The sequence below is a fragment of the Hippopotamus amphibius genome, chromosome 16 (assembly GCF_030028045.1).
Source record: "Hippopotamus amphibius kiboko isolate mHipAmp2 chromosome 16, mHipAmp2.hap2, whole genome shotgun sequence".
Lineage (NCBI taxonomy): Eukaryota > Metazoa > Chordata > Mammalia > Artiodactyla > Hippopotamidae > Hippopotamus > Hippopotamus amphibius.
Window position 1 is genome coordinate 57188781 of NC_080201.1, and position 26974 is coordinate 57215754.

At 44.2% G+C, this 26974-nt stretch overlaps 2 protein-coding genes across 2 annotated transcripts; one reads left to right on the forward strand and one right to left on the reverse strand.

The window, feature by feature from the left end:
• The first annotated feature begins 4109 nt into the window (after positions 1-4109).
• Positions 4110-5879, forward strand: TPRX2 (tetrapeptide repeat homeobox 2). Its single transcript, XM_057710889.1, has 3 exons — positions 4110-4113; positions 4526-4848; positions 5382-5879. Exons 1-3 carry the CDS (start codon positions 4110-4112, stop codon positions 5877-5879), a joined length of 825 nt encoding a protein of 274 aa, XP_057566872.1.
• A 3889-nt stretch (positions 5880-9768) lies between these two features.
• Positions 9769-26520, reverse strand: SULT2A1 (sulfotransferase family 2A member 1). Its single transcript, XM_057713238.1, has 6 exons — positions 26356-26520; positions 23106-23314; positions 21221-21347; positions 17928-18022; positions 15812-15989; positions 9769-11008 (listed from the first exon to the last, which is right to left on the reverse strand). The coding sequence occupies exons 1-6, from the start codon at positions 26489-26491 to the stop codon at positions 10896-10898; spliced, it is 858 nt and encodes a 285-aa protein (XP_057569221.1). The 5' UTR covers positions 26492-26520; the 3' UTR covers positions 9769-10895.
• Positions 26521-26974: the final 454 nt, after the last annotated feature.

The following is a 26974-nucleotide window of genomic DNA, read 5'->3' on the forward strand; positions in this document are numbered from 1 at the left end:
AAGAAACCTCTGTTTGTAGAACCAGCTGGGATACAGACAGAGGGGTAAATAATGGAAAGATATATGGGTAGATGGATGGATAGAATGATATATAATCTTAACAACTATACTGGAATTGGGAAACTGCATAATCTTGGGGGTAGGAGGGAAGATTTTGGAGGGTACAAAAATAGAGAGACTCCACATGGAATGAAGTGATGGGGCCAGAAGAGTCTTCTGAGGAATAGAGAACAGTGTCTTGGCCACCCAACTACGAAGAGAGAAGGTGCAAGATAGAGAGAGTTTGTCATGGCAGAGGGAGGCATAAGGGGTAGGAGGATGCAGCCAGCTGAGACCCTGGATAGTAATTATAAAACATTTAGAATAGTGCCTGGCACTTAAGAAAAAATGTGTTTGAATTTCTCCCTCTCCCTCTTCCTCTCTCTCTCTTACATATATTTTTGTTTTTGCCTCTGTTTCTCATATCAGTCTGTCTTCCATCTTTGTATGTCTCTTTCATTTCCTCTCTCTCTCTCCTTCTCTGTGTGTGTGTGTTCTGGGAATAACCTCAGAGCTTCTCCAAGGCCTGGCATAATCAGGCCCTGGCTTACCTCTCCATCCACCTCTCTCAGCCTTGCTGACTCCTTCTTACCCCTAAAACAAGCCAAGCTCTGGGACTGAGGCCAGGGGTAGGCACCAAGGTGGGCGAGATTGGCTGTCGCTTACAGCAGTGGTTCTCAAAGTGGTCCCTGATTCAGGCCAGCAGCATCAGCTGTTGTTTACCAGGGAACTTGCTAGAAATGCAAACTTTCTGGCCCCACCCCCTAGAAGAAACCCTGGGGGTGGGGTCTGGTAATCTGGGTTTTAACAAACCCTCCAGGTGCTTCTGATGTACACTAGAATCTGAAAAGCACTGGTTTGGTTAACACAAAGTGCTGCTTTTTCTACAAAAAAAAATTTTTTTAATAAATTTATTTATTTATTGGCGGCTGTTGGGTCTTCATTGCTGCACGCAGGCTTTCTCTAGTTGCCGCGAATAGGGGCTACTCTTTGTTGTGGTGCGTGGGCTTCTCATTGCAGTGGCTTCTTTTGTTGGGGAACACAGGCTCTAGGTGCATGGGGTCAGTAGTTGTGGCGCACGGGCTTAGCTGCTCCATGGCATGTGGGATCTTCCCGGACCAGGGATCGAACCAGTGTCCCCTGCATTGGCAGGCAGATTCTTAACCACTGCGCCACCAGGGAAGTCCTTTCTGACAAAATTTTTGATCTGTATCTCAGCAGGGTGGAGGCCAGGCAGCCTCCAGTGACTTTGCCCGGGGGACAAAACTTTGGGAAGAGAAGTGGGCTCTCTGAGCTTCCGAGACAGGTTCTTTCCTGAGGGGATGTCAACCTCAATGCTCCCAAGCACGTGTGGGGCAGACGTGGAGATAATCCTGTTGTATGGGTGGGAAAAACCAGGACTGGCTAGGGGGAATGGCTTTGCCCAAGGTCAGGCAAGTGGTAATGATACTGGCCTCCAGGGATTCCCAACTGCTCAGACACTGCACTTGGGATGTTGAACTCAAGGGAGTTTGCCAAGTATGAAAAAGACAAACAGCTCTCAACAGCTAGGAGCTGGTCTGGCACTCAGCCGAGCCTTGATGACGTCCTGATGAATACAGACAACTTCCCCAAACACAAACAGACAGGGTCAGTCTTTGATCACGTTGAAGTGACCTCTTGAGAACCTCGTCCGAACACAGAGAGAAATACATTGTCCAAACTACAAAAGAGACCAATGTCCCCCATCCAAGCTAACACGAATGACACATTCTGTACAAATCACAGCTCTAACGACACACCATTCTCCTCACCTTCTAGATAAAATACTTAATCATAGAATTACCCCTATTTCTTCACAGCATCCATCCCAGAGGGAAGCCACTCTTTTTTAACATTTTTTTCCAATTGTGGCAAAATACACATAACACAAAATTGACCATTTTAACCATTTTTAAGTATACAATTCAGTGGCATTAAGTATATTCACAATGTTGTGCAGCCATCATCACCATCCGCTTCCAAGGACTTTTTTCCATCAGCTCAAACTGAAATTCTGTTCTCATTAAACACTACTACTCACCCTCTCCTCCCCCAGTCCCTGGTCACCTCCAATCTACTCTCTGTCTCTCAGAATTTGTCTATTCTAGGTCTTTCCTATAAGTCCTTGAATCTTTCTGTCTCTACAAATTTGCCTATTCTAGATATTTGGTGTAAGTAGAATCATGTGATATTTGTCCTTTTTTGTCTGTCTTATTTCACTTGGTGTACCACTTTCTAGATTCATCCATGTTGCAGCATGTACCAGAACTTCTTTTCTAAGGGTAGCAGAACTTCCTTTTTAATAATATTCCATTGTATGGGTATACCATATTTTACTTCTTCATTCATCCATCAATGGACGTCAGTGTTGTTTTCACCTTTTGTCTATTGTAAATAATGCTGCTATGAACATGAGGGTACAAGTATCTGTTTTGAGTCCCCGATTTCAATTCTTTTGGGCACAAAGTTCACTTCTTTGGGAAGCTTCCCCAAAGTCATCTAACACAAGCCCGAATCCTATATAGATCCTTGCAAGCACCCTCTTACTGAAATGTCCTTAGGGTTCCCATGGGGTGTGTTCTCCCTCATTGCAATGAGACAATAAATTTGCTCAAAATACTGGTGCTTTTTTTTTTTTCCTGGTGCTTTCTTGATGGTGTTTGGCTGATGGTATTGGCAGTGATCACCAAGTGTGTCTCAAAAATGAACCTACTCTCTCCAAACATGAGAAAGACAGATTCTCCATCCCCTCAGGTACCAATCTGAGGTATGGAGCCGCTTCTCAATCTTTGCCCATCTAAACATCATGATGTCCCATTTAATTTCCTTTAAAAAGTAGGGAGGGTCTTCCTGGGTGGCACAGTGGTTAAGAATCCACCTGCCAATGCAGGGGACACAGGTTCAATCCCCGCTCCAGGAAGATCCCACATGCTGCAGAGCAACTAAGCCCCATGCACCACAACTGTTGAGCCTGTGCTCCAGAGCCTGTGAGTCACAACTTTTGAGTCCATGTGCTGCAACTACTGAAGCCCACTGGCCTAACGCCTGTGCTCTGCAACAAGAGAAGACACCCCAATGAGGAGTAGCACCCACTCTCCAGAACTAGAGAAAGCCCATGTGCAGCCATGAAGACCCAACACAGCCAATAAATAAATAAATAAATAAAATAAAAAATGTCTATATATATATGACTGAGTCATTGTGCTGTACAGCAGAAATTAACACAAAACTGTAAATCAACTATACTTCAATAAAATTTTAAAAAAACGTTGGGAGAAGGTGGCCTCGAGTCATATCTTACAGATCAAGGTCATTACTAGCTTCTCCCTTGTGGAGAATCCAGCAGCACCATCGATGGTTTTGGTGACCAGTGTGTTCCCAGCTGCCCAAGAAGCAGAAGAGATGTCCAGTCATGGCTGAATGTTGCCAGAAAGGGAGCAGAGGAAACGGCAGGAACCCCCGTGAGCAGCAGAGACGGATGTAAATCAAAGAACAAGATCTCTTTGCTTTGTTTCATGTTGTATTTGATCACTTAGTTACTCGCCATCTCACACTGTTGATAAGAAGAGTCCCCTGGGGGCAGAGCATCATAAGTTGTGTCCCCCGGATCCGAGTCCCCAGGAGACCCTGGCACAAGCCAGGAGTTCAGTCTGATGTTTAGACCCAGGTCTATGCAGCCAAGGGACGGGGGAAGCTGGGCTCCTGGGACCCAAGCTCCTGAGTCCAACAGGCAAACCAGACCCAGTTCATTCATCCACAAAGGGAAGAGGGCAGGACCCAAGCTGTCTTAACATGGGGTGGGGGAGGGTCCTGGTGGCTCCCAGGACAGCCAGTAGTAGCTGCTCAATAATAAAAGGATTAATCAATTATTACATCTCCTGCAAGGGAGTGAGGCTGAGGGTGGGGCAAGAGAGGGTGGGTTCCAGGACCCTTAAGGTGTGCCCAGGTGGGAACAGCCTAAAGCTGGGATGGCTGCCCCAGGCCCTGTGAGCAGAGCCTGACATGCAGACAGCAGAGCAGCAGTGAGGGAGCAAGAAGCCGAGTCCCTCATGGGTGAGTCTGGGCCTCCAAGAGGAGTCTGGGCTCGCGGTGGGGTTGTGCGAGGGGGATCCTTTGGCGGAGAAAGGGGAGGCCTCCTGGGCATCCGGAGAAGTCTGTGCGGTGCTGTGGGGAGGACTTGGTGGCGTCTGGGGACTGGAATTACATTATTGGAGTGAGACAAGCAGAGAGCCTGGCACCCGGTGGTCCCCTGCAAACGTCAGGGTGGTTCCAGCCCTTGGATGGGAGAGGGCGAGCCCTGAGGAGCCTGTGCTGCCTGCTTGCCTTCCCAGGCTGGGGGCCCTGGAATATTCCAGGAGCTGTGATCAGGCCCATTTCAAAGCTGTGTTCCCTGAGGCCCCGAGAGGTGCAGGGGCTGCGGCTGGAAGGCGGAGAGCCAGGGTCTGACCTGGAACATCTGGTCCAGATGCCGCAGGCTTCTCCCGGCACTGCCTGCTGCCCCCAGGCCTGAGCCCCCCACCTGCTCACTGGGGCCTGGCCCAGGTCGGGGGAGGGTGCCAGGCGGACTGGGGACCGTTCGTGGTGGGGGCTCACGGGACCCCGTCTCCCCCTTGGCCAGGCCCCACACGGAGTTCAGGACCCCCAAAGAGGCAGAGGCGGGAGCGCACGGTGTTCACCAAAGAGCAACTGGAGGCGCTCAAAGAATACTTCCAGCACAATGAGTACCCGGGCTACCAGGACCGCCTGCACCTGGCGACCAGGCTGAGCCTAGAGGAGCACAAAGTGCAGGTCTGGCCCCCGCCCCCGCCCCGCCCCCCGCCAGACGGGCTCCCACCTCGCCGCTTACCCAGTGCCCCGCCCCTGGGCCCCCTTTCCTCGCTCCCGGCTCTGCAGTGGGGAGCAGGGAGGCCAGAGGGGTCCAGTGCTGTCCTGGGTCACGCAGCAAGCAAGGGGTCTCCCGGGTGTGGACCCCTGGACCCACCTCAACCCTGTGCCGTACAAACCCGCCAACCCCATCTGGCCGGGACTGACGCCCCCCACCCCTCCACCCCCGGGGTCTCCCCGCGCCCAGACCTCAGGGCCTCTGAACCCGCGGACCCTCTCGGGCAAACCCCTTCCTGGCCCCCGGGCTCCTGGGTGCCGAAGCCCTGCCCCTCCTCGCTCTGCACCCCTCCCAGGCTGCCTCCTGAGCCCCAGGGGCGTCTAATTGGGTCTGGGGGGCGGAGGAGGAGGGGAGGCCGTCTTTTCACCCGGGCAGCCTCACACCCGGGGCAGAGGCGAATGCCTCTTACATCCCTTCCCGGTCCCCTCTGTCTCCCCAGGTGTGGTTCAAGAACCGCCGGGCCCAACGCTCCCGGCTGGAGCGACTGGCCAAGGACCGAAGCCAGAGGGCCCGCGATGCTCCCACGGACCCCGGAGGCCCCGGCCCCGCGCCTGCCCCTGTCGCCGCCCCTGCGCCTGTCTTTGCTGTGGCCGCTGCCGCCGCAGCTGCCGGCCCCGCGTTCCCAGATGGCCCGGGATTCTGCAGCCCCCCTCCGCCCAGCCGCGCGGGGATGCTCGCAGCTCCAGAGCCCAGCATCTTCAGCCACGGCCCGGCCTTGTGGGCCCCGGCCCCGGGCGCCCAGGCGAACGTCCCGGCTGCTTCAGCCCCGGCCCCGGCCCCAGTCTGGCCTCAGGACCCCTACGCCCTGAACTTTGGCCCAAATCCTTTTCCAATTTCAGTGATATTCTCACGCCAAGACCCCTCCTCCCCGACGTCTGGGTACCAAACAGAAGATAGCTTTGTGGATGAGAACGACTTAGGCCAGGCCGGTTACTGAACTTATAGGGTCATCTGTGCCCCTAAAGTCCTGCAGACCCCGCGGGGCCAGAGGAGACTAGCGCGTTGTGGGCGCGGACGCGGGAAGCGGTGGCCGCTTGTTTTCACAGCTGGTTGCGCTCTGCTGCGTGACCGCACCTCCCTTGATCCAGCCTGGGGAGGGGGCATTTTTCTGTCACTGTGAGGCCATCACGGGGTCCCGCAGCTCTGGATATCCCCGCCCCGCTATTTGGGGCGCACGTGAGCATTTCTGTCAATGCCTAAGTCACAGGTGGAATTACTGTTCACAGCGTATATTTAGCTTTCGTGGATGCTCCCAAGAACTTTTTTAAAAAAATAAATTATTTATTTTTATTGGCTGCGTTGGGTCTTCATTGCTGCCTGCGGGCCTTCTCTACTTGTGGCCAACGGGGGATACCCATAGTTGTGGTGCAAGGGCTTCTCATTGCAGTGGCTTCTCTTGTTGCAGAGCATGGACTCTAGACGTGTGGGCTTCAGTAGCTGTGGCAGGAGGGCCTCAGGGGCTTAGTTGCTCTGCAGCATGTGGGATCTTCCCAGACCAGGGCTGGAACCCATATACCCTGCACTGGCAGGTGGATTATCAACCACTGTGCCACCAGGGAAGTCCCCCAAGAACTTTCTATAGGACCTTCACCAGCCTCATAGGGTGTTTCATTAAAATTGCAATAAATCTTTACCTTCCCTTGATATCTAGAAATTTTTGCTCTTGTTGGTCCCTAATCTTGCCTGTAGTTTCAAATAAATGTGAATTTTTAAAAGTGCATTAAATCTATAAATGGTTTGGGAATTAATTGACATCTTTAGAATACAGTACCAAGCTTTCCAATCTAAGGTCGTTACTTAGTTATTCATTCATTTGGTTGTTTCCAGAGACTCTCCATTAAGTGTTATTATGTAACAACAGAAATCTTATGTATATCTCTCTGCAGGTTTATTTCTAGCACTTTGTCTTTGTTATTGCCCGACATTCTATTTTTTAATTAATTAATTGGCTGCCTTGGGTCTTCATTGCTGCCTGTGGTCTTTCTATAGTTGCCGTGAGCAGGGGCTACTCTTCACTGGGTTGTGCGGGCTACTTACTGCGGTGGCTTCTCTTGGAGCATGGGGTCTAGGCTCGCAGGCTTCAGTAGCTGCAGCATGTGAGCTCAGTAGTTGTGGTGCTCCGCAGCATATGAGATCTTCCCTGATCAGGGATTCAACCCATGTCCCCTGCATTGGCAGGCTGATTATTCTTTTTTTTTCCCCCAATAAACAAACAAACAAACAAACATTTTATTTTTTAGAACTTTTATTGAGATACAATTGACATACAATAAACTGCATATATTTAAAGTGTACAATTTGATATATATTTTTCTTATTAGTAATGAATATATGGCAATCCCAATCTCTCAATTCATCACCCCCCCACCCTCCAGCTTTTCCCACTTGGTGTCCATATGTTTGTTCTCTACATCTGTGTCTCTATTTCTGGGCAGGCAGATTCTTAACTGGGCCACCAGAGAAGTCCCTGACATTTTAGATGGTATTGAAATTTTTATTTTAAAATCTGTGTCCTGTATATAGAATTTGGTTGATATATCTATCTTGTATCTGGGCATCTGGCTCAATTAAAAAAAAATTCTAACAATTTATCTGGACATTGTTTTGGGTTTGATAATTTGAAAATTCATAAAGTTCATGGTCATCTGGTAAATGCTGTTTCCTACAGAGCCAGGGAGCGTTATCCCCTGCTTCGGTTTTACCAAACACTGTAGGAATATCTCTCATCTCTTCTCTCTGCACCTCTGTCTCCCCACCAACCTCTTCCTCTACCGCCTCCCTGTGGTCTCCCTGGCCCCTGAGTCTCCCCACAGCCACTTCTCTGACCCTGTGCTGGTCCATTTAGCAAATGCTCCAATCCTCTTAGGCTAGGCTGGCCTCAGAAGAGCAGGGAGAGAATTAGATCAGATTTGGGAGGGGGACACATGTGACAGGCTCTGGAGGGGAGTGCTGGGAGGCGAGGAGAGATAGACTGACAGGATATAATGAGAAACCCTCTTGCTTATCTGACAGACCCTGGTAGGGATGTACACACACAAAACCACTGAAACTACAAACCCTGACATTGTAGGGGAGGGCAGGGAGGATCTAATTGTGTGTCTATTCCAGGAGAAGAGCTGAGGTGGGGGAAACCCCTGTGGACATCCTGGGAACAGGGAAGAAGGGAGATAAGATTTAGACCCACCCTGGACAGTGGGGTGGAAGAGTGGTGCCCCTAAGGGTGCTCCCACCCACTTCTGAAGCCAGGAATCTTTGCCACCACCTAGGAAGCTCTCCTGGGTTCTGTTCCACTCCCCCCACCCCAACCCCCATCACAGGCTATGTCCTGACCATCCTCAGTGGAAGCATCTAGACTTCCTAATCAGCTCAGGAAGGGGAGAGGTGGTGACTTCCTGAAGGCAGGTCTTGGAAACTCCCCATATCTGTGTCCCCCAGGGTAGAGCCAGAGCATGAAGTTCTCTTTGTTTCCCCATAGGCTATGATTCCGGCTCCCCCACCAGCAGGCCAGACCCTGCCCTGGGACCTGATGGGCCTTGTCCACCCGTTAACTTGCTCTAGCCTCTAGCCTAGTTCCATCCACCAGTGGGCAGACACCAGCAAGAAAACTGTAGTCCTGCCGTCTGCAGACCTGACCCACCCACTAGCAGGCTACATCCTTTCCTGAGACTGGCTGGGCCCAGGCCTTACCCACTAGCAGGCCAACACAACTTCCAGACACCCTGGGCCCCTCAGCTAACTGTGTCAAAACTGACCCCACCACCGGCGGCCGGACACCTGCTCTGGGAGCCCTGGGCCCTGCAACCAGACCTCACGACACAGCTCTGCTTGAGAGTAGGGAGAAACTAGCCCCAGGATCTGGCTTCACCCACCAGTGGGTGGGCAACAGCCTTGGGATATCCTGGACCCTGACTCCACCCACCAGTAATGCAGCACTAGCCCTGGGGTCCCCTTGGGTTTGCTGTCAGTTGCCTCATGACCTGGTCCCAGCAACCAGTGGCAAGAAGCCTTTGCACAAGGCAGGACCTGGCAACCATCAGACCAGGGGCCAACCAAGCCTACCAGACTACCCACATAGTCAGCCTACAATAACAGAAAGACCCATGCAGACCTCACAGGGGGAACCTCTAGGGCATATAGCTCGGGTGACGAGAGGGGAGTGTGCTGCTGGGAGGCATAGGATGTTTCCTACAAGGAAACTTCCACTTCTCCAAGGTCAGGAAATGTAACCAACTTATCAGAGACATAAAAATAAAAACCAGCTAGTTAGGCAAAAAAATGAGGTGACAGAGGAATATGTTCCAAAAGAAGGAACAGAACCCCAGGAAGAACTAAGTGAAATGGAGATAGGCAATCTGCCCAAGAAAGAGTTCAGGGTAGTGTTTGTAATGATGATTGGAGAATTCGGCAGAAGAATGGTTGCACAGAGTAAGAAGTTAAAAATTTTTAATAAAGAGTTTTCTAATATTAAGAAGAACCAAACAGAGGTGAAGTATATAGTAACTGAAATGAAAAATGTGCTACAAGGAATCAACAGTAGACTAAATGATACAGAGGAACAGATCAGTGAGTTGGAAGACAGAGTACTGGAAATCACCGATGCTGAACAGAAAAAAAGAATGAAAAGAAATGAGGACAGTTTAAGAGACCTCAGGGACAACATCAAACACACTAATATTTACATTATAGGGATCCCAGAAGGAGACTTTCCACTTGCTTTGGGTTTACTTTGAGCATCTTTTTCTAGCTTCCTGAGGTGGAAACTTAGGTCATTGATTTAAGACTTTTCTTCATTTCTTTTCTTTCTTTCTTTTTTTAAAAATAGGAAATATTTATTTTAAGTTAATTAGTTAACATTTTTTTTATTGCAGTAAGAACACTTAACATGAGCTCTCCCATCTTAACAAAATTTTAAATGCACAACACAGTATTGTTAACTAAAGGCACAATATTGTACAGTAAATCTCTAGAACATTTTCATCTTGTACAACTGAAACTTTGTACCTGTTGATTGGTAACTCTTCATTTCCCCTTCCCCCAGCCCTTGGTAATTACGATTCTGCTTTCTCTTTCTGAGTTTGACTATTTTTGTTTCCTCATATAAGTAGAATCATGCCTTATTTGTCTTTCTGTCTAACTTATTTCACTTATCCTAACGTTCTTCGCATTCATTCACATTTTGCAAATGGCAGAATTTCTTTCTTTGTTAAGACTCAGTAATACCCCATTGCTTGTATACACCACATTTTCTTATCCACTTATCTGTCAAACATTCTCCAGGTTAGACCATAGTTTAGGCTAAAGCAGTGTTTTAAATAGGGAAAAATTGACAGAGAAGATATCCAAATTCATCTGCAGGAGAATGGGTAACTAAACTATAAATCTCAATATCTAATAATGAACTAGTTATATAATCAACATGCAATGATACCCAAATATAAAATACTGAGTAGAAATGTAAGTTGATGAATGCATTATACAGTGTGCCATTTTTCTAAGTTCAAAAATCCTCCATAAAAACATAAATATATTGTTTATGGTTAAACAGCACATAGTGAGGGAATAATGCTAGATTGGGAATTATATACTTCACAGTTGTAAGAATAATAAATTGGAGAGGTACAGGCAATGGGAAGAGAAGGAACCTTAACTCTTCTGTAATTTTATTTCTCAATTTTATTAAAAATTGACATAATTTGGGATAATACTTATATTATTTCTTTACCACTCTTTATGAATGAAATGAAACATTATAAACATGTTTAAAAAGCTGGGATACCACAAAGTGAATTGGGGGTACCCTGATCACTTTTAACAGTCAAATCATCAAAGATGCAGATATTTGATAATTCAAGGCTCCAGGATGAAATAGATTTTATGCAATTACCCGCAGTCATTCACATCTATAAACAGAACAAATATTGATATTCATGTAAGATCTAGAAGTTTTAGAATATTATTCCCATGGGAACAGCTCTGGAGGAAGATCTCCCATCCTCTCCTGGAATATTTTATGAAAGGTTTCAGCTTGGGCCACCGTGAAGTAATTTTTCCAGTCCCCAACAATGCCTGACAAACATAAAATAGAGAGTCAGATCAGATCTAGGGGTAGGTCTCAAGACCCCAATACGTATCTTCCTTGATCTATTTCTTCTGTCTACTTGACATGGACATTATAGCTAATGTAGCAGAATGACCAATGGTTCATTGGTCATCTTTATATTATTTCTTATATTATTTCTTTACCACTCTTTATGAATGAAATGAAACATTATAAACATGTTTAAAAAGCTGGGATGCCACAAAGTGAATTGGAGGTACCCTCATAACTTTTAACAGTCAAGTCATCAAAGATGCAGAGAGACACAATCATTTACACTTTTGCCTGTTTGGAAACAATTTCCTACATTCTCCGCACTCCCAACTCACCTCGTATATAATTCATCAGCAATAATGCAGCTCTACTTTCTGATACAACCAATATTTTGGCCACTTTTCACAACCTCTGTTTCTACTCGGTCCAAGACAACATCATTTCTCAGCTGGATTATTGTATTAGACGTCTAACGAGTCTCTCTGTTTTCTTAAAATTAATTACTTTAATTTTGGCTGTGTTAGGTGTTTGTTGCTGAGCACGGGATTTCTTTAGTTGTGGCGAGGGGGGCTACCCTCCGTTGAGGTGTGCGGGCTTCTCATTGCTATGGCTTCTCTTGTGGAGCACGGGCTCTACGTGTGCAGGCTTCAGTAGTTGCAGCATCCAGGCTCAGTAGTTGTGGCTCGCAGGCTCTAGAGCGTAGGCTCAGTTGTTGTGGCACATAGGTTTAGTTGCTCCTCGGCATGTGGGATCTTCCTGGACCAGGGCTTGAATCCGTGTTCCCTACCTTGGCAGGTGGATTCTTAACCACTGCGCCACTAGGGAAGTCCCAGTCTCTCTGTTTTTGATCTTTCTGCATTATAAGTTATTCTTAGCATGACAGCATCTTGACCCCTTGAGAAGCTAAGCCATATCATGTCACTTCCTGCTCAAATTCTCTAAGGACTTCTGTTTTCATTCAGTGAAAGTGCTTATGGCATTCTCCATAGCTTCAGGTGATTTGGTCCTCTGTCATTTCTCTGACTCCATCTTCTATGACCATCTACTTGGTCGCTCCACTCCATCTCCATGAGTCTTCTGATGCTGTCTCAAACATGCTAGGCACCCCCCACCTCAGACTACTTGCATTTCATGTGCCTTCTTCCTGAAATGCTGTTCGCCCAGATATATCCATATCTTGCTCATTTGCTTCTTTCAAGTCTGTTCTCAAGTGCAACCTTCTCAGTAATGTCCTCTCTCACCACCCAGTTTAAAACTGTAAATCCCCATCCTTGCTGTATGTTACTTCGTAACACTATTATGTATGATAGGCTATAATTTCCTCTGTGTGTGTATATATATGACATCAATCTCCAATATATGTAAGTTTTAGAAAGTCACAAATTTTTCTTTTTAAATTACCAAAGACTTAGGGGCTTCCCTGGTGGTGCGGTGGTTAAGAATCTGCCTGCCAAGGCAGGGGACACGGGTTCGATCCCTGGGCAGGGAAGATCCCACATGCCGCGGAGCAACTAAGTCCGTGCACCACAACTACTGAGCCTGCTCTCTAGAGTCCATGAGCCACAACTACTGAGCCCACATGCCACAACTACTGAAGCCCACATACTATGCAATGAGAAACCGGCACACCGCAATGAAGAGTAGCCCCTGCTCGCCACAACTAGAGAAAGCCCATGTGCAGCAACGAAGACCCAACACAGCCAAAAATAAAATGAAATAAAAAAATAATAAAATAAATATTAAAAAAAAATTACCAAAGACTTAGTGTTTTGAAGAGTCATGGACACATAGTAGGTACGCAAATATTTGTTGAAAACATGACTAGAAGAATGAGGAGGGTAGTACTATTATCTCCATTTCACTGATGAAGAAAAAAAGATCTGGAGAAGTTACAGTCAGAAATTGATGGATGTTGGGACTTCCCTGGCAGTCCAGTGGTTAGGACTCAGTGCTTTCACTGCCATGGGCCTGGGTTTGAACCCTGGTTGGGGAACTAAGATTCTGTAAGCTGTGCGGTGCAGCCAAAAAAACAAAACAAAACAAAACAAAAAAGAAATTGATGAATGTGGATGTGAAGCTAAAGGTTCTGACTCCAGAAGCCATATTCTTAATTATATGATTATATTATTATTTTATATATCATATAAGTTAATGTATTTAGCATATTAATGTATTAACTAAATAATATATTACTTACATTAATATATAACATATAACAATTACAATTATATACAAATTAGTAACATACAAATATAAATTATATCCTCATATGCATAGAAGTATCACAACAGAATGTTTAATAAGTAAATGGTGCCCTCTAGACACTTTACTCTCATGCTCACCTTCATTATTAGAACATTTTTAACATTATTGATTTCTTATGCTCTGTCTCATCCGTAACACACTTGATTTTTGGTAAGGCAGAGGCACGGGAATCTCTGTGCATTCAATATGGTCGCCCCCTATGAAACACCAGTCTAGATGATAGAATCCAATATTTCTATATAGGTGCCTCTGTAGTTCTAAATCCTATCCATTTTCAAAATTCTACAAATCTTCCAGATGTAAATTTCTGTTTATGTCTCTCCTTATTTTTTCAAAATTAATTACTTTATTTATCACTGAGTTGTGTCTTTGTTGCTGCACACGGGCTTTTCTCTAGTTGCCGCAAGCAGGGGCTACTCTTCATTGCAGTGCGTGGATTTCTCACTGCGGTGGCTTCTCTGGTTGTGGAGCACAGGCTCTAGGTATGCAGGCTTCAGTAGTCTGTGGCACATGGGCTCAGCGGTTGTGGCGCATGGGCTTCGTTGCTCCGAGGCATGTGGGATCCTCCCAGACCAGGGCTCAAATTCCCTGCATTGGCAGGCGGATTCTTAACCACTGCACCACCAGGGAATTCCCTGTCTTTCCTTATTCCTTCTGTCTTAAAAATCTCCCCAAGCTTTTGTGTATTGGTTTTCTAGGGCTGCTGTAACAAGGTACCACAGACTGGGAGGCTTAAACAACAGAAATGTATTTCTTCACAGTGCTGGAGGACAGAAATCGGAGTTTTTTCCTTCTGGGAGCCCCTTCTGGGAAGCTCTTTGGCTTAGATGGCTGTAAGATGACATCCTGTGTTTTCACTCCGTCTTCCCTCTGCATATGTCTCTGTCCAATTGTCCTCTTCTTACAAGGACACCCGTCATATTGGATTAGGGCCCACACTAAAAAGCTCATTTTGACTTAATTACCGCTTTAAAAACCTTATCTCCAAATATGGTTACATTCTGAGATACTGGGGGTTGAAATTCAACGTATGAATTTCGAAGAGACGTAATTCATCCTGTGAGACTCTGCCTTCTGGCTTCTCCACCCCACCCCAATTCATGTCCTTCTCGTATGCAAAATACATTCACACATCCCAACAGCCCAGAAGTCTTAACCCATTCTAACATCAGCTCTAAGTCCGAAATCATATATATGAATCATATATATACACACACACACACATATGTACGTATATGTGTATATATGTATGTATATGTAGTGCAAATCAGGCATGGGTTAAACTCGAGGTGTGATTCATCTGAGGCAAGATTCCTCTCCAGCTGTGAACCTGTGAAACCAAGCAAGTTGTCTGCTTCCAAAATACAATGATAGGAAAGGCATAGGGTAGACATTCCCGTTCCAAAAGGGAGCAATCAGAGGGAAGAAAGGGATCCCGGGTCTCCGGCAAATCCACAACCTAGCAGGGCAAGTTCCGTTAGATTTTAAGGATTGAGAATAAGCCTCTTTGTCTTGATGCTCTGACCTCCTGGCCCATTGTGGGGTGGGGCCCCCTCTGCCCTGAGTAGCAGCTCTCACCTGCTTGAGGTCTTTTGAATCATTTAATTTCTTCCTTCCGTGGATCACTATCCTGGATATATTTGAACTATAGGGTTCTGGGAAAACGGGCTCCTCCTACCGCGTGCGGTATATACTGTTCATTCATCTTGAGCCCAAGGATATGCACATGATTAATTTTTCATCACAGGGGGCTTTACAATGTCTTGATAACAAGACAGTCTCTCAGCTAAGCGAAAAGTCTCTCCTCTTCCCCTTTTCTAGTTGAGTCATTCTTTTATTTTTTTTAATATTTATTTATTTAGGTTGCACTGGGTCTTAGTTTGCAGCATGCAGGATCTTTAGTTGCAGCATGCAGACTTCTTAGTTGCGGCATGCAAACTCTTAGTTGTGGCATGCAAACGCTTAGTTTTGGCACTCATGTGGGATCTAGCTCCCCAACCAGGGATGGAACCTGGGCCCCCTGCATTGGCAGCATGGAGTCTTACCCACTGGACCACCAGGCAAAACCCTAGTTGAGTCATTCTTTATACAATTTTTGCTGTGGTTCAGGATATTTCTCTATGCTAAATCACCAGTGTAATAGCACCAACATGACCTTCCCCAATCCTGTCCTTATTTTCCAGGTCAATCACAGCTGGTGAGTTGGCAAGTGTAGTGGATTAACTTGGTTACTGTTTGTACAACGGATGTCTTCCATGTCAAATTCTGAGGAGAGAGAATTTGAATGACCTTGCATAAGACCAGGTTAATAAACTTTCTCCAAGTGCCTGCAGACTGCATCAGTACTATAAGAGACTCTCCAATAAGGGCTCATATGAGAAGTTCTCAAGTGATGAGGAATTGAAGTTGATAAATTCAGAGAGTCCCTACTCCCAATGGTTAGTGCCCTATTGTAAACACAAGAACATCCTCTGCATATTCTGATACATTTTGAAGGCAGAACATGTTCTTACCTTTTCTCAAAAGAATTTCATTCTCCGCTAAAAACTTATGCTTCAAGATGGAAAAATTGGACATATTGTTTTCTCTCATGACCTGGAAGGAACAGTTTTTGAGGACTGAGTTCATTTCTTCTGGTTCTAGTTTCTTGCCCAGGAACTGGCAGATTTTCTCTACAGTGCTTCTTGTGTCCTAGAAGAAGAGAAAATAAGAGAGGTTAGATGAAAGAGAAAGAACATGGAAAAGGAGATGAGGAGGAGGAAATAGAATGAGGAGGAGGAGAGGGAAGAGGAAAAGAGAAAATAATGTGGAGACGTGAGTAGGGATTGAGTTGGATGTGATCGGGAGGAAGAAATGGAAAAAGGTAAAGATGAAGGAGCACAAAGTATATAAAAGATGGAAGGATCATGATGGATTTCCCAGTATAGTTGAATTCAGGACACCTGAACACTAAAATATGGGTTTTCTAAAGAGACTTTAGAAGGGCTTCTAGACAATTATGATCAGGATTAGGCAGGAGAGTTTCAAGGAGAACTTGACAAAGATTTAGGGAATTGATTTCAAATCCTGGCTATGTGCTCAAATAATACTGTTTTCCATAACAAACATTTGAATAATATCAGAGAGCTTTACCATATCTTCTTAAATATTATCTCAACAATAATCAGTGCTTGGCACATGATCCTGGGAGATTATGATAAGAAAATTTTATAGCCAGAAAGGCTTTGCTTTGAACCAGAGACTTTCCTCTTAGAGCTATAATGCTTTAAACTTTTTTCTTTATTCGACGAGCTTTCCATATGATTTAACAAGAAAACACACAACTGTTAAAAAGCAAAACAAAAGAAAACAAAAATCCTAATAAAAACAAAAGAAAAAGAAACACAAAAATAAAAAAGAACACCAAAAAAAAAAAAAAAAGGCATAGGAAAAAACAGAAGGAAAAGCAACAACAAAACCCCCAAAATTAACCCCCTCCAAAACAAAGAGAGAAGGAAAGAAAACATGCAGCTGTAGAAATTATTATAGTAAAAGTTCATTTTGTGGCTTGAAAGCATAATTACAGGATGTACCTGAGGTAGCTAAACTTGTTACAAAAGGCTCCTTGGCAAAAATGAAATTCATGTGAGGCCGTAAAGGATTGAACAGAAGTAGCCAGAAGAAGATGATGGAAAGTAATGTTTCTCAGATAAAAGCAAAAGCCAGTGTTTGTGTTATCTTCTCTTTTTCCAAGATACCAGTAATAGGTACAATTCTTCTTCCTATGTTTTCATCATCTGTATTGGTTCTGAGCACCACTGCTCAGTCCATTACTCAGTCAGGGCTCAGTCCAGTACTTGGCCTCAGAATAATCACACAGATTGATTTCATGACTTAATTTTTCTCCTATCAATCTGGGATGTCAGAGAGTTGAACACATCTCTGGAACCAAACTTGCTTCTAGCCATTCCATCTTATTTCTCAGACCCCTCTCACCACTAGGTTATCAAGAAATTACAGAACCATGGGACTTCCCTGGTGGCGCAGTAATTAAGAATCTGCCTGCCAATGCAGGGGACATGGGTTCGATCTCTGGTCCTGGAAGATCCCACATGCCGCAGAGCAAATAAGCCCATGAGCCACAACCACTGAGCCTGAGTGCTGCAACTACTGAAGCTGGTGGGCCTAGAGACTGTGCTCCACAATAAGAGAAGCCACCGCAACGAGAAGCCCGTACACCACATGGAAGAGTAGCCCCCACTCCCACAACTAGACAAAGCCGGCGCACAGCAATGAAGACCCATCGCAGCCAAATAAATAAAGAAAGATATTTATTAAAAAAAAAAAGAAATTACATAACCAGTTGCCAGGGTGAGCACAAGCCACTGTACTCTGTCTCAGTGCATGGAAAAAGCCCTTTGGTTGTTATAAGGTGACATAAGGAAGAACATATGAAGAAAGAGAGCATGGAGCTTAGGAAATGTCTACCAGAAGTAGGGCAATGAAGACCAGGTCGCTATTCTCACTCCTAATGAGCGTACACAAGGCTACACTTTGAGAAGGTGAAAGAGAGACAGAGCGGATCGGGGGAAGTTAGAGGGAGTGAAGGTGGTGGTGAGTGAGAGTGTGTTGACTAAGAACAACAGTTACCTGTTTCATCTCTTCATAACTCAGTATCAGGAAGTTCTCCTTGTCTCTCGTGGACATCCAGCCACGAGTGTGGTCAAACCACGATCCATATGGCACTGCGTAGAGGGGAGGCAGAAAGAGTGAGTAGGTTACAAACTCTATGAAAGCAGGGATCCGCGTATTATGGTCACTCTTGTGGCACAATTGCTAGCACAATTTGCAGGGCGCGTTTGGTCTTGCCATAAGTATTAGCCAGGGACTTCCCTGGTGGCGCAATGGCTAAGAATCCGCCTGCCAATGCAGGGGACACGGATTCGATCCCTGGTCCAGGGAGATCCCACATGCCGTGGGGCAGCTAAGCCCGTGCGCCACAACTACTGAGCCCACATGCCAAAACTACTGAAGCCCACGTGCCTAGAGCCCGTGCTCCACAACAAGAGAAGCCCCCCTCGCCTCAACAAAAGAAAGCCTGTGAGCAGCAACGAAGACCTGATGCAGCCAATAAATAAATAAATAAATATTAAAAAAAAAAAAGCACTATCCAGCATCACACATTTGCCCTTTAACAAGCCCAGTTCATATGGAGCAGGTTTTGTACCCAGTTTTCAAGGGTCTCTAAGGAGATCTTGTCCAGAGAGCCAAGTGGCCTGATGAGTGGTATTCTTGCTGCTCCTCCTCTGCCCAGCATTTGGAATTTTTAGTTGCTAGGTACATTCCCATAGCGCTTGCCTCCTCCACCCCCCTCCCCCACTTGCCTTCATTATTGCTGTTGTAATTATTATTTCTTTGGAAACTATCTGTCTTTCCTCTGGTTTAAGATTTTCTTTCCTGGGGCTTCCCTGGTGGCACAGTGGATAAGACTCTGTGCTCCCAATGTAGGGGGCCTGGGTTTGATCCCTGGTCGGGGAAGTAGATTCCTGCATGCCGCAACTAAGGAGCCCGCCTGCTGCAACTAAGAACCAGGGCAACCAAATAAATAAATAAATAAATAAATAAATATTTTAAAAATAAATAAAAATAAAAGTACTATATTAAAATTTTTTTTCTTCCCTTGTATCTATCACAGCTTTCCTAGAGGCTAGGTGAAGATTTATTTGTAATAATTCTTTGTGAGGCTGGGTGTGGTTCTTCAAATGGAGATTTTATCAGTGAGCAAGTTCTCAGACATGTTTTCTTGAAAATTGCTCCAGTATTTTATATTGTCTTCCTGGGAGGTAAATTTTCTCACTCCATCCTCCATATCTTAACTAATCTATACTTTTGAATGGCTGTCTACCATGCCTGAGCCTTTCTATTTATTTATTTATTTATTTATTTACTTACTTACTTACTTACTTATTGGCTGCTTTGGGTCTTCATTGCTGCACATGGGCTTTCTCTAGTTGCTGCAAGCTGGGGCTACTCTTCATTGTGGTGAGAGGGTTCCTTATTGTGGTGGCTTCTCTTCTTGCGGAGCACGGACTCTAGGCGCATGGGCTTTAGTAGTTGTGGCACATGGGCTCAATAGTTGTGGCATATGGGCTTAGTTGTTCTGCGGTGTGTGGGATATTCCCAGAGCAGGGATTGAACCCGTATCCTCTGCACTGGCAGGCGGATTCTCAACCACTGTGCCACCAGGGAAGACCCTGAGCTTTTCTTAACTCCAGAGTGTAGTGGGAAATTTATTATCAACTGAGAATTTTACTCAGTTAAACTATCACTCAATAATGAGCATAACGTGGGTTAATTATCTTGATCTTGGTAATTACTACACAATGTATATGTATATCAAATAGTCACTTTTAAATATATACAATTATATCTGTCAACTTTCTCAATGTCTAAAAATAATATTTTTGAACAATTATGTTTAAAATTAAGAACAAGGCAAGTGTCACCACTATCATCACTTCTATTTAATATTGTCTCAGAACCCTGGCTAATGAGAGAAGAGGAAAAAGCAAACTCTCTCTCTCTCTCCATATATATATATATATGGAGATCAGCTCAATAAGAATGTGACTTCCAACCTTTGAAGACTGAACTTTAATGCTGGGCAAAAAAGTCAGGGAATGTGAACTGTTCAGTATAGAACAGATGATTGCAACATAGCCTAGAAGGGCCAAAGAACGTGTAGATGAGGACACCAATAAAGAGTCTATAATGTTACTCTAAGTGAGAAGTAACAGTGGCTTTGGTTAATAAATAAAGCACCAATGGAAGGGGTGGAAAATAAGTACTCATTAATAAAGGTGTATTAGCTGGTTACTCCATGGCAAGCACCACTCTAGGGCCTGGAGTCAACAATGAACAACTCAAAGAGCTTACATTTTAGTGGGGAGACGTATGGAATAAACAAATAAATAGAATACACACTCATTGGTGGTGAGTACTAAGGGGGAAAAAAGGTAAAACTATAGAGATGGGGAGAGATGCTATTTTATATAGTGTTGAAAAGAATGACTTCCCGAAATACAAGACCAGAATGAAGATATTAATCAGGGTCGTGGGACTTGGATAATAATTAGGTAAATGAAAGTGGTGAGGGGGCACAAGGGGATAGGATGGGGAAAAGATGACACTTGTGAAATGTCAGAATTATCATATGCCCTTCAGTTAGGGGTGGTTCCATTTATTGAATAAGTTAAACCTGCAATAGGAGAAGTTTGAGATATGGGGATGGGGGGCGGGAAACATGTTCAATTTTGAACATATTGAATTAGAGTTATTGACTGCTCTCTCCAGTGAAGATGTCCATGGGTTGTTAGAGAAACAGATCTGAAGCCAGGGAGACATACCACAGCTGAGATATCAGCCCCATCACATAGTTTTGAGAAAAACTGCAAAAGGATCCGAGAACGCCTAGAAATTCTGCATAATTTAAAGTATAGAGATCCTAGGGTGATGCAGACATTTTTGAGACAGATAGGGCAAGAGAATTAAGAGAGTTTTAGAAAGATGCAACCGAAAAATGGTGGAAAGTCAGGACAGTATTGTCCAGGAAGCCAATGAAAGCTGACTTTCAGAAAGCCACAAATTAGGGGAGTAGAGGAGACAAATATGAGTGCTCTCTGTTAGTATTAGACAGGTCCTGGAGACTCAGAAAATAGTTAGGATAGTTTCTGATGGGGCAAGCACAAAGCTTGGCTGAGGTTCTGTTGCTTTGCAAGATAGTGTGTGGGCTTAAAAAATTTGGGTTCCTTATATTTGAGTTCCTTAGACCCTTATAACTTTGCGTTGGTAGGATGTAGAGACATCAAGTTGGGTTAAAAAAAAAAAAAGAGGTCTGATAAAGGAGTCTGGCAACCCAGCTTTCATATTTTACATTCACTCACCATTTCCTTGGATGAACCATTCAAAATATTGTTCCAGTGACTCTGGTCTATCAACAAATGTTGCTAGCCTCCAGAAAAAATAACCAGACACAAAAATATCTCTGGGATTTCTGATGAGGTAAATCACCTTAAAGAGAAAGATGGGATAATGAAAAATCAATACAGTTATTTTCCAACCTCTTGATCTTCATAAAAATGTAGAAAAAGCCAACTCCTAGAAAATGCCCTTTAAATATCAATGGATTCTTTCAATAAAGTAGTTATAGCATTCATTAATCAAATATGTATTTTAAAGTTCCTACGAACCAGTCACTGGGCGAATACTAAGGATATAACAAAGGAAGAAGAAAGCATTGTCCTTTCCCTCTCAGATATTATAGTCTACTATAATGGTAAACATCGGAAGATTTTAATATATGAGTGATATTATATTTGTGTACTATAGTTTAAAGATTACTAATAGCAGAATAGATTAATAAACTATGCTATCCTTATAGATATACAGCAATATATATCCATACATACACACAACATCATGGAATGAATCTCACAGACATTATTGTTGGGGGAAATTATGGAGATTTGACCCACTGAGCCACTGACCTGTGAGCTGCACCCAGGCAACTGCAGGCACCTTACGCCTCCCCATGTCCTTGGAATGTATGTTTCACTTGCCTTCGCTGCACTAGAAGCTGCCCAAGGAAACAGCCTTGAGATAGTAATGTGGTGTTGAAACCGTCTGGATTGTGTACATGATTCAAGCCATGTAAAGTCTCTATATAAACTTTATTTTTATTGTATTTTATTTTTTATTTTTGACTGCGTTGGGTCTTTGTTGCTGCATGCAGGCTTTCTCTAGTTGCAGCGAGCGGGGCTACTCTTCGTTGCAGTGTGTGGGCTTCTTATTGCGGTGGCTGCTCTTGTTGCGGAGCACAGGCTCTAGGCACACGGGCTTCAGTAGCTGTGGCTCACGGGCTCTAGAGTGCAAGCTCAGTAGTTGTGGTGCACAGGTTTAGTCGCTCCAGGGCATGTGGGATCTTCCTGGCCCAGGAATCAAACCTGTGTCCCCTTCATTGGGAGATGGATTCTTAACCACTGTACCACCAGGGAAGTCCCTTTATATAAACTTTTAAGATTGGGTGGGCCGATGCAGAAAGCTCCTTGCCTTGTGGCTGCCTAAGACATGCCTCATAAGTAAGTTCCTTTGCTTATTAAACCAGCCACCTACCAACCTGGAATGGTCTGCCTTTTTCTTTGGTCTCTTCCTGCCCTCTGTATATGGGGTCCAGTTTCAGATTATACCTGGCAAGCTCCTGAGGAGGTTGTGAACCAACAACTATGTTGAGTGAAAGAAGTCAGATGTTCATATGGTATGAATCTATATATATGAAGTTCAAGAACAAGCAAAACTAATCTATGGAGTTAAAATTGAGGGGAGTGGTTACCTCTGCCGGTAGGCATTGACTGGGGAGGTGTATGAGGAGACATTCTGGGGAAGTAGTAGAAATGTTCTAAACCTGGATCTGGAAGGTAGTTACCTAGTTATGTACATATGTAAGGATTCAACAAGCCTGTACTTAAGATTAGTGCACGCACACACCCACACGTGCAAGAATTACTTGGCATTTGAACATCTGAGTTATACTCTGGATTCTGCATCAGCTTTCTTTACAACATTATTCTAGTCCCCATCTCTCTCTAGGCCTCAGTTTCCCTGTGCAGGCATTTAAAAAATACACTATGGCATCACCAAATACAGAATCTCAGGCCCCACCCCTTACCTACTGAATGCAATTTGCATTCCAATCAGATCTCCTGGTGATTCCTAGGCAAGTTAAGGTTTAACAAACATCAATCAAACCTATCTTAACTATTGCACACTGACCTTGGCCTTGGTCTTGAAGAAAGACTTGGGGAAGAGTTGGATGGGGAGGTGAGAACTGATGAGGCGTGGGCCTTCCTTATCCTTTAGTATGTTATACCCATAATTATTCTCTACCCAGGGCGAGCGTTCCCAAGGGGGCACAGATTGGATCCACTTGGGATCGCCTTTGGAGTAAATCAGACACATAGTTTCAATCAACCAGTTCGTTCCTACATAAAGAAAGAAAAATTATGGTCAGTCATTTTAACCTGACTTAAAAAATTGTGATAAAGTATACAGAACACAAAAGGTACCATCTTAGCTATTTTCTTTTCTTTTCTTATATAAATTTATTTATTTATTTATTTTATTTATTGGCTCCGTTGAGTCTTCGTTGCTGCACACGGGCTTTCTCTAGTTGCTGCGAGCGGGGGCTCCTCTTCATTGTGGTGCACAGTCTCCTCATTGTAGTGGCTTCTCTTGCTGTGGAGCATGGGCTCTAGGTGTGTGGGCTTCAATAGTTGCAGCACATGGGCTCAATAGTTGTGGCTCACGGGCTCTAGAGCACAGGCTCAATGGTTGTGGCTCATGGGCTTAGTTGCTCCGTGGCATGTGGAATCTTCCCAGGACAGGGCTCGAACCTGTGTCCCCTGCATTGGCAGGCTGATTCTTTACCACTGTGCCACCTAGGAAGTCCCATCTTAGTTATTTTCAAGTGTACAGTGTTGAGTATATTTACCTTGTTGTGCAGACAATCTCCAGAACTTTTTCATCTTGCAAAACTGAAACTCTGTACCCATTAAATAACTTTCCATTTTTCCCTCCTTCCAGTCCCTACCAGTCCCTGATAACCATTCTACTTTCTGTTTCTTATTTCCCATTTCTGATACCCCATTTAAGTGGAATCATACAGTGACTGGATTCTTTCACTTTGCATAATGTCTTCATAGTTTATCCACAGTGTAGCATGTGTCAGAACCTCATTCCTTTTATAAGTTGAATAATATTCTGTCATATGTGTGTACTATATTTTGTTCACCCATTCATCTGTCAATGGACATTTGGGTTGCTTCCACCTTTTGGCTGCTTGCTTAAATCCTTTGAACACGTTCCCATTGCCCTTGGCTTTTCACTATCACAACACTTCCAAAGTCTTCAGCCTTCGTTCTTGCCCAATCAAAGTCCCTCTACTACCCCTGCCCTTACAGAAATATTATCCACAACCTTTCAGTCCCTTGGATTTGTCAGGCTCTTTTCCAATTCCTGACTGTTATCCAGGCTGATACCTTTATCGGAAAATATCCCTTTTCACAAAATAATTTCACATTTATTCTTTCTAATCTCAATTTAGATGTCACGTCTTCCACTTTTTTTGGGCAGGGATAGTTGTATTTTATTCCCCACAGCACCCCCGTTTTATTGAATTATAACGAAAAACCTTTAAATGTATATATTTTACACCCTCAGTTCAAAAACAATGGGATCTACATACAAGAGCAAACCCTCCACTACTCTCTTATACGAGGAACTTGACGATGAGTCAGCAGATAGATGGGCTCCAGGCTAGGCATGTACAACTGGCCTCCTGTTTACATTTCACGAGGCAGAGAAGAAGATGAGCTCCAGGCCAGACATTCATGACCATCCCCCGTTTACATTTCCTGAGGCAAGAGACAAATGGGCTCCAGGACGACATATTTATGACCGGATTCTTGTCTATACTTTGATATCTGCACTTTGATATAAGAAACAGTGACAGGAATAGGATAGATAACCAGACATCGGACACTTTTATGGCAGGAACAGAGAGAGGCTAAACCCTATTAAAAGATCAAGAGGTCATACACTCCCCATCCTTGGGACGGGGGAGACATTATACGTGCACAGAAAGGCTCCTTGGGGGACAGAAAGGAGGGGGCACCACGCCATAACCACCTCTTTACTGCACTCCTCCTCCTTAGGGGAGGTGCCCACATCCTTCCTCTCCACGTGTGCATCTCTGCCTTGCTTCTCACTTAACTGAGCAAGCTGTTTCTCTGTGTGCTCTCCCACTTGCTATCCTATGTCTCTAATAATAAACTTTGCACCCGCTTTTACAGTTTTTGCCTCCATGAGAAATGCATTTTTTTTTTCACTCGGGGCAAGAGCCAGGGGAAAATAGCTTCTAGCCTCTACACCTTGCTGGTCTGATGGCCAGGATTCCTTGTTTTCATCCAGGCTACCCGGGTTCAATTCCTGGGCAGGGAATTAAGATCTCACTTGATGCCACCACTCACTGCTGTCTCTCCAAGAGCAATAAGGCTAATTTTTGCTAACAGGGAGCTTATTGTCTCTTTAATATAAAGCAAATAACTCATATATATGGAATCTAAAAAAATGGTACTGATGAACCTAGTGACAGGGCAAGAATGAAGATGCAGATGTAGAGAACGGACTTGAGGACACGGTGGGGGAGGGGGGGATGAAGGATAAGCTGGAATGAAGTGAGAGAGTGCATTGACACATACACACTACCAAATGTAAAATAGATAGCTAGTGGGAAGCTGCTGCATAACACAGGGAGATCAGCTGGATGCTTTGTGAAGACCTAAAGAGGTGAGATAGGGAGGGTGGGAGGGAGGTTCAAGAGGGAGGGGATATGGGGATATATATATAAATATGGCTGATTCACTTTGTTGTACAGCAAAATCTGGCACAACAGTGTAAAGCAATTATATTCCAATAAAGAGCTTAATAAAAAAATAAAGCAGAAATATTAAGCAAAAATAAAAAAAGATATACTTTACATGTAAATTTATATGATATATATATTTAAATATGATGTATATATCAAACAAAATAAATATTGTTTAAAGTTAAGAAAAGAATGTATCTATGTAGGGTGTACATGCTAATGTGATATATGTGTACATTGTGAAATGACTACCTCAATCAAGCCAATTAACATATACATCATCTCATAATTACCTCCTTCCCCCATTTCTTCTATAGATTTCACTGGTCATCTTCTTCCCCTCTTTTCTACAAACACCTGAATCTGCCTTAAGATTCCCTCCTATTGGTTCCCCCGATACCTTAGATTACTCCCTCTGTGCACTCATCTTACTGTGTCCCTGCCTGGCGAAATCCTTTTCTCTGAGTGTCGACGGTATCAGCGCACAGTTCTATTCCTCCAACGTATTGTTGACATATAGAAAACATTCCATTTGTGTACTGAATGAATGAGGGACATAGCCATAGCCTGTCTCAGTATCCGATCCTTCTTCCTTACCTGATTTGGGGTAAGTCAGCAATATGACATCTTCATCTTTAATCGTAAAATTCTCCCGCACCTCTCTCAGAATTTCAGCTGAGAAATCTAGGCCTGGGAAAGGTAGCCCTTCAAGCCACACATTCTTTCCTGTCATTGTGATGAACTCTTTTTAGCTCATGTGAGTGTTTCAGCTGTAGTCACTGTTGGACTGGCAGATCGGTTTTATAGTCAAGATAAATGAATCATTAATGTCTCCCAGTTGGTTGAGAAATATACCTGCTGATAAAAAATAGGTAGTCACAAGGTTGCTAATATTGAACAAATATGAAGTCATTCAGAGAACATTCCTGGGTAATCTGAGTTCATGAGAGGGAACCAGGAGTTTAGTAACAGGACCAAGGATGTTAGAAACGTGGCAAATTTTAAAAAATATTTTAAATAAGTTTTATGATTTTTTTTTACAACATTTTTAGATGTACAGAAAAATTGCAAAGAGGATATTGTGCAGGGCCATGTGGGGCTCCTGGGCACAAAGTCTTTCTGTGTGCCCCATTTCTTTTTTTCTTTTTTATTTATCGGCTGCATTCGCTGCTGTGTGCTGGCTTTCTCTAGTTGCGGTGAGTGGGAGATGCTCTTT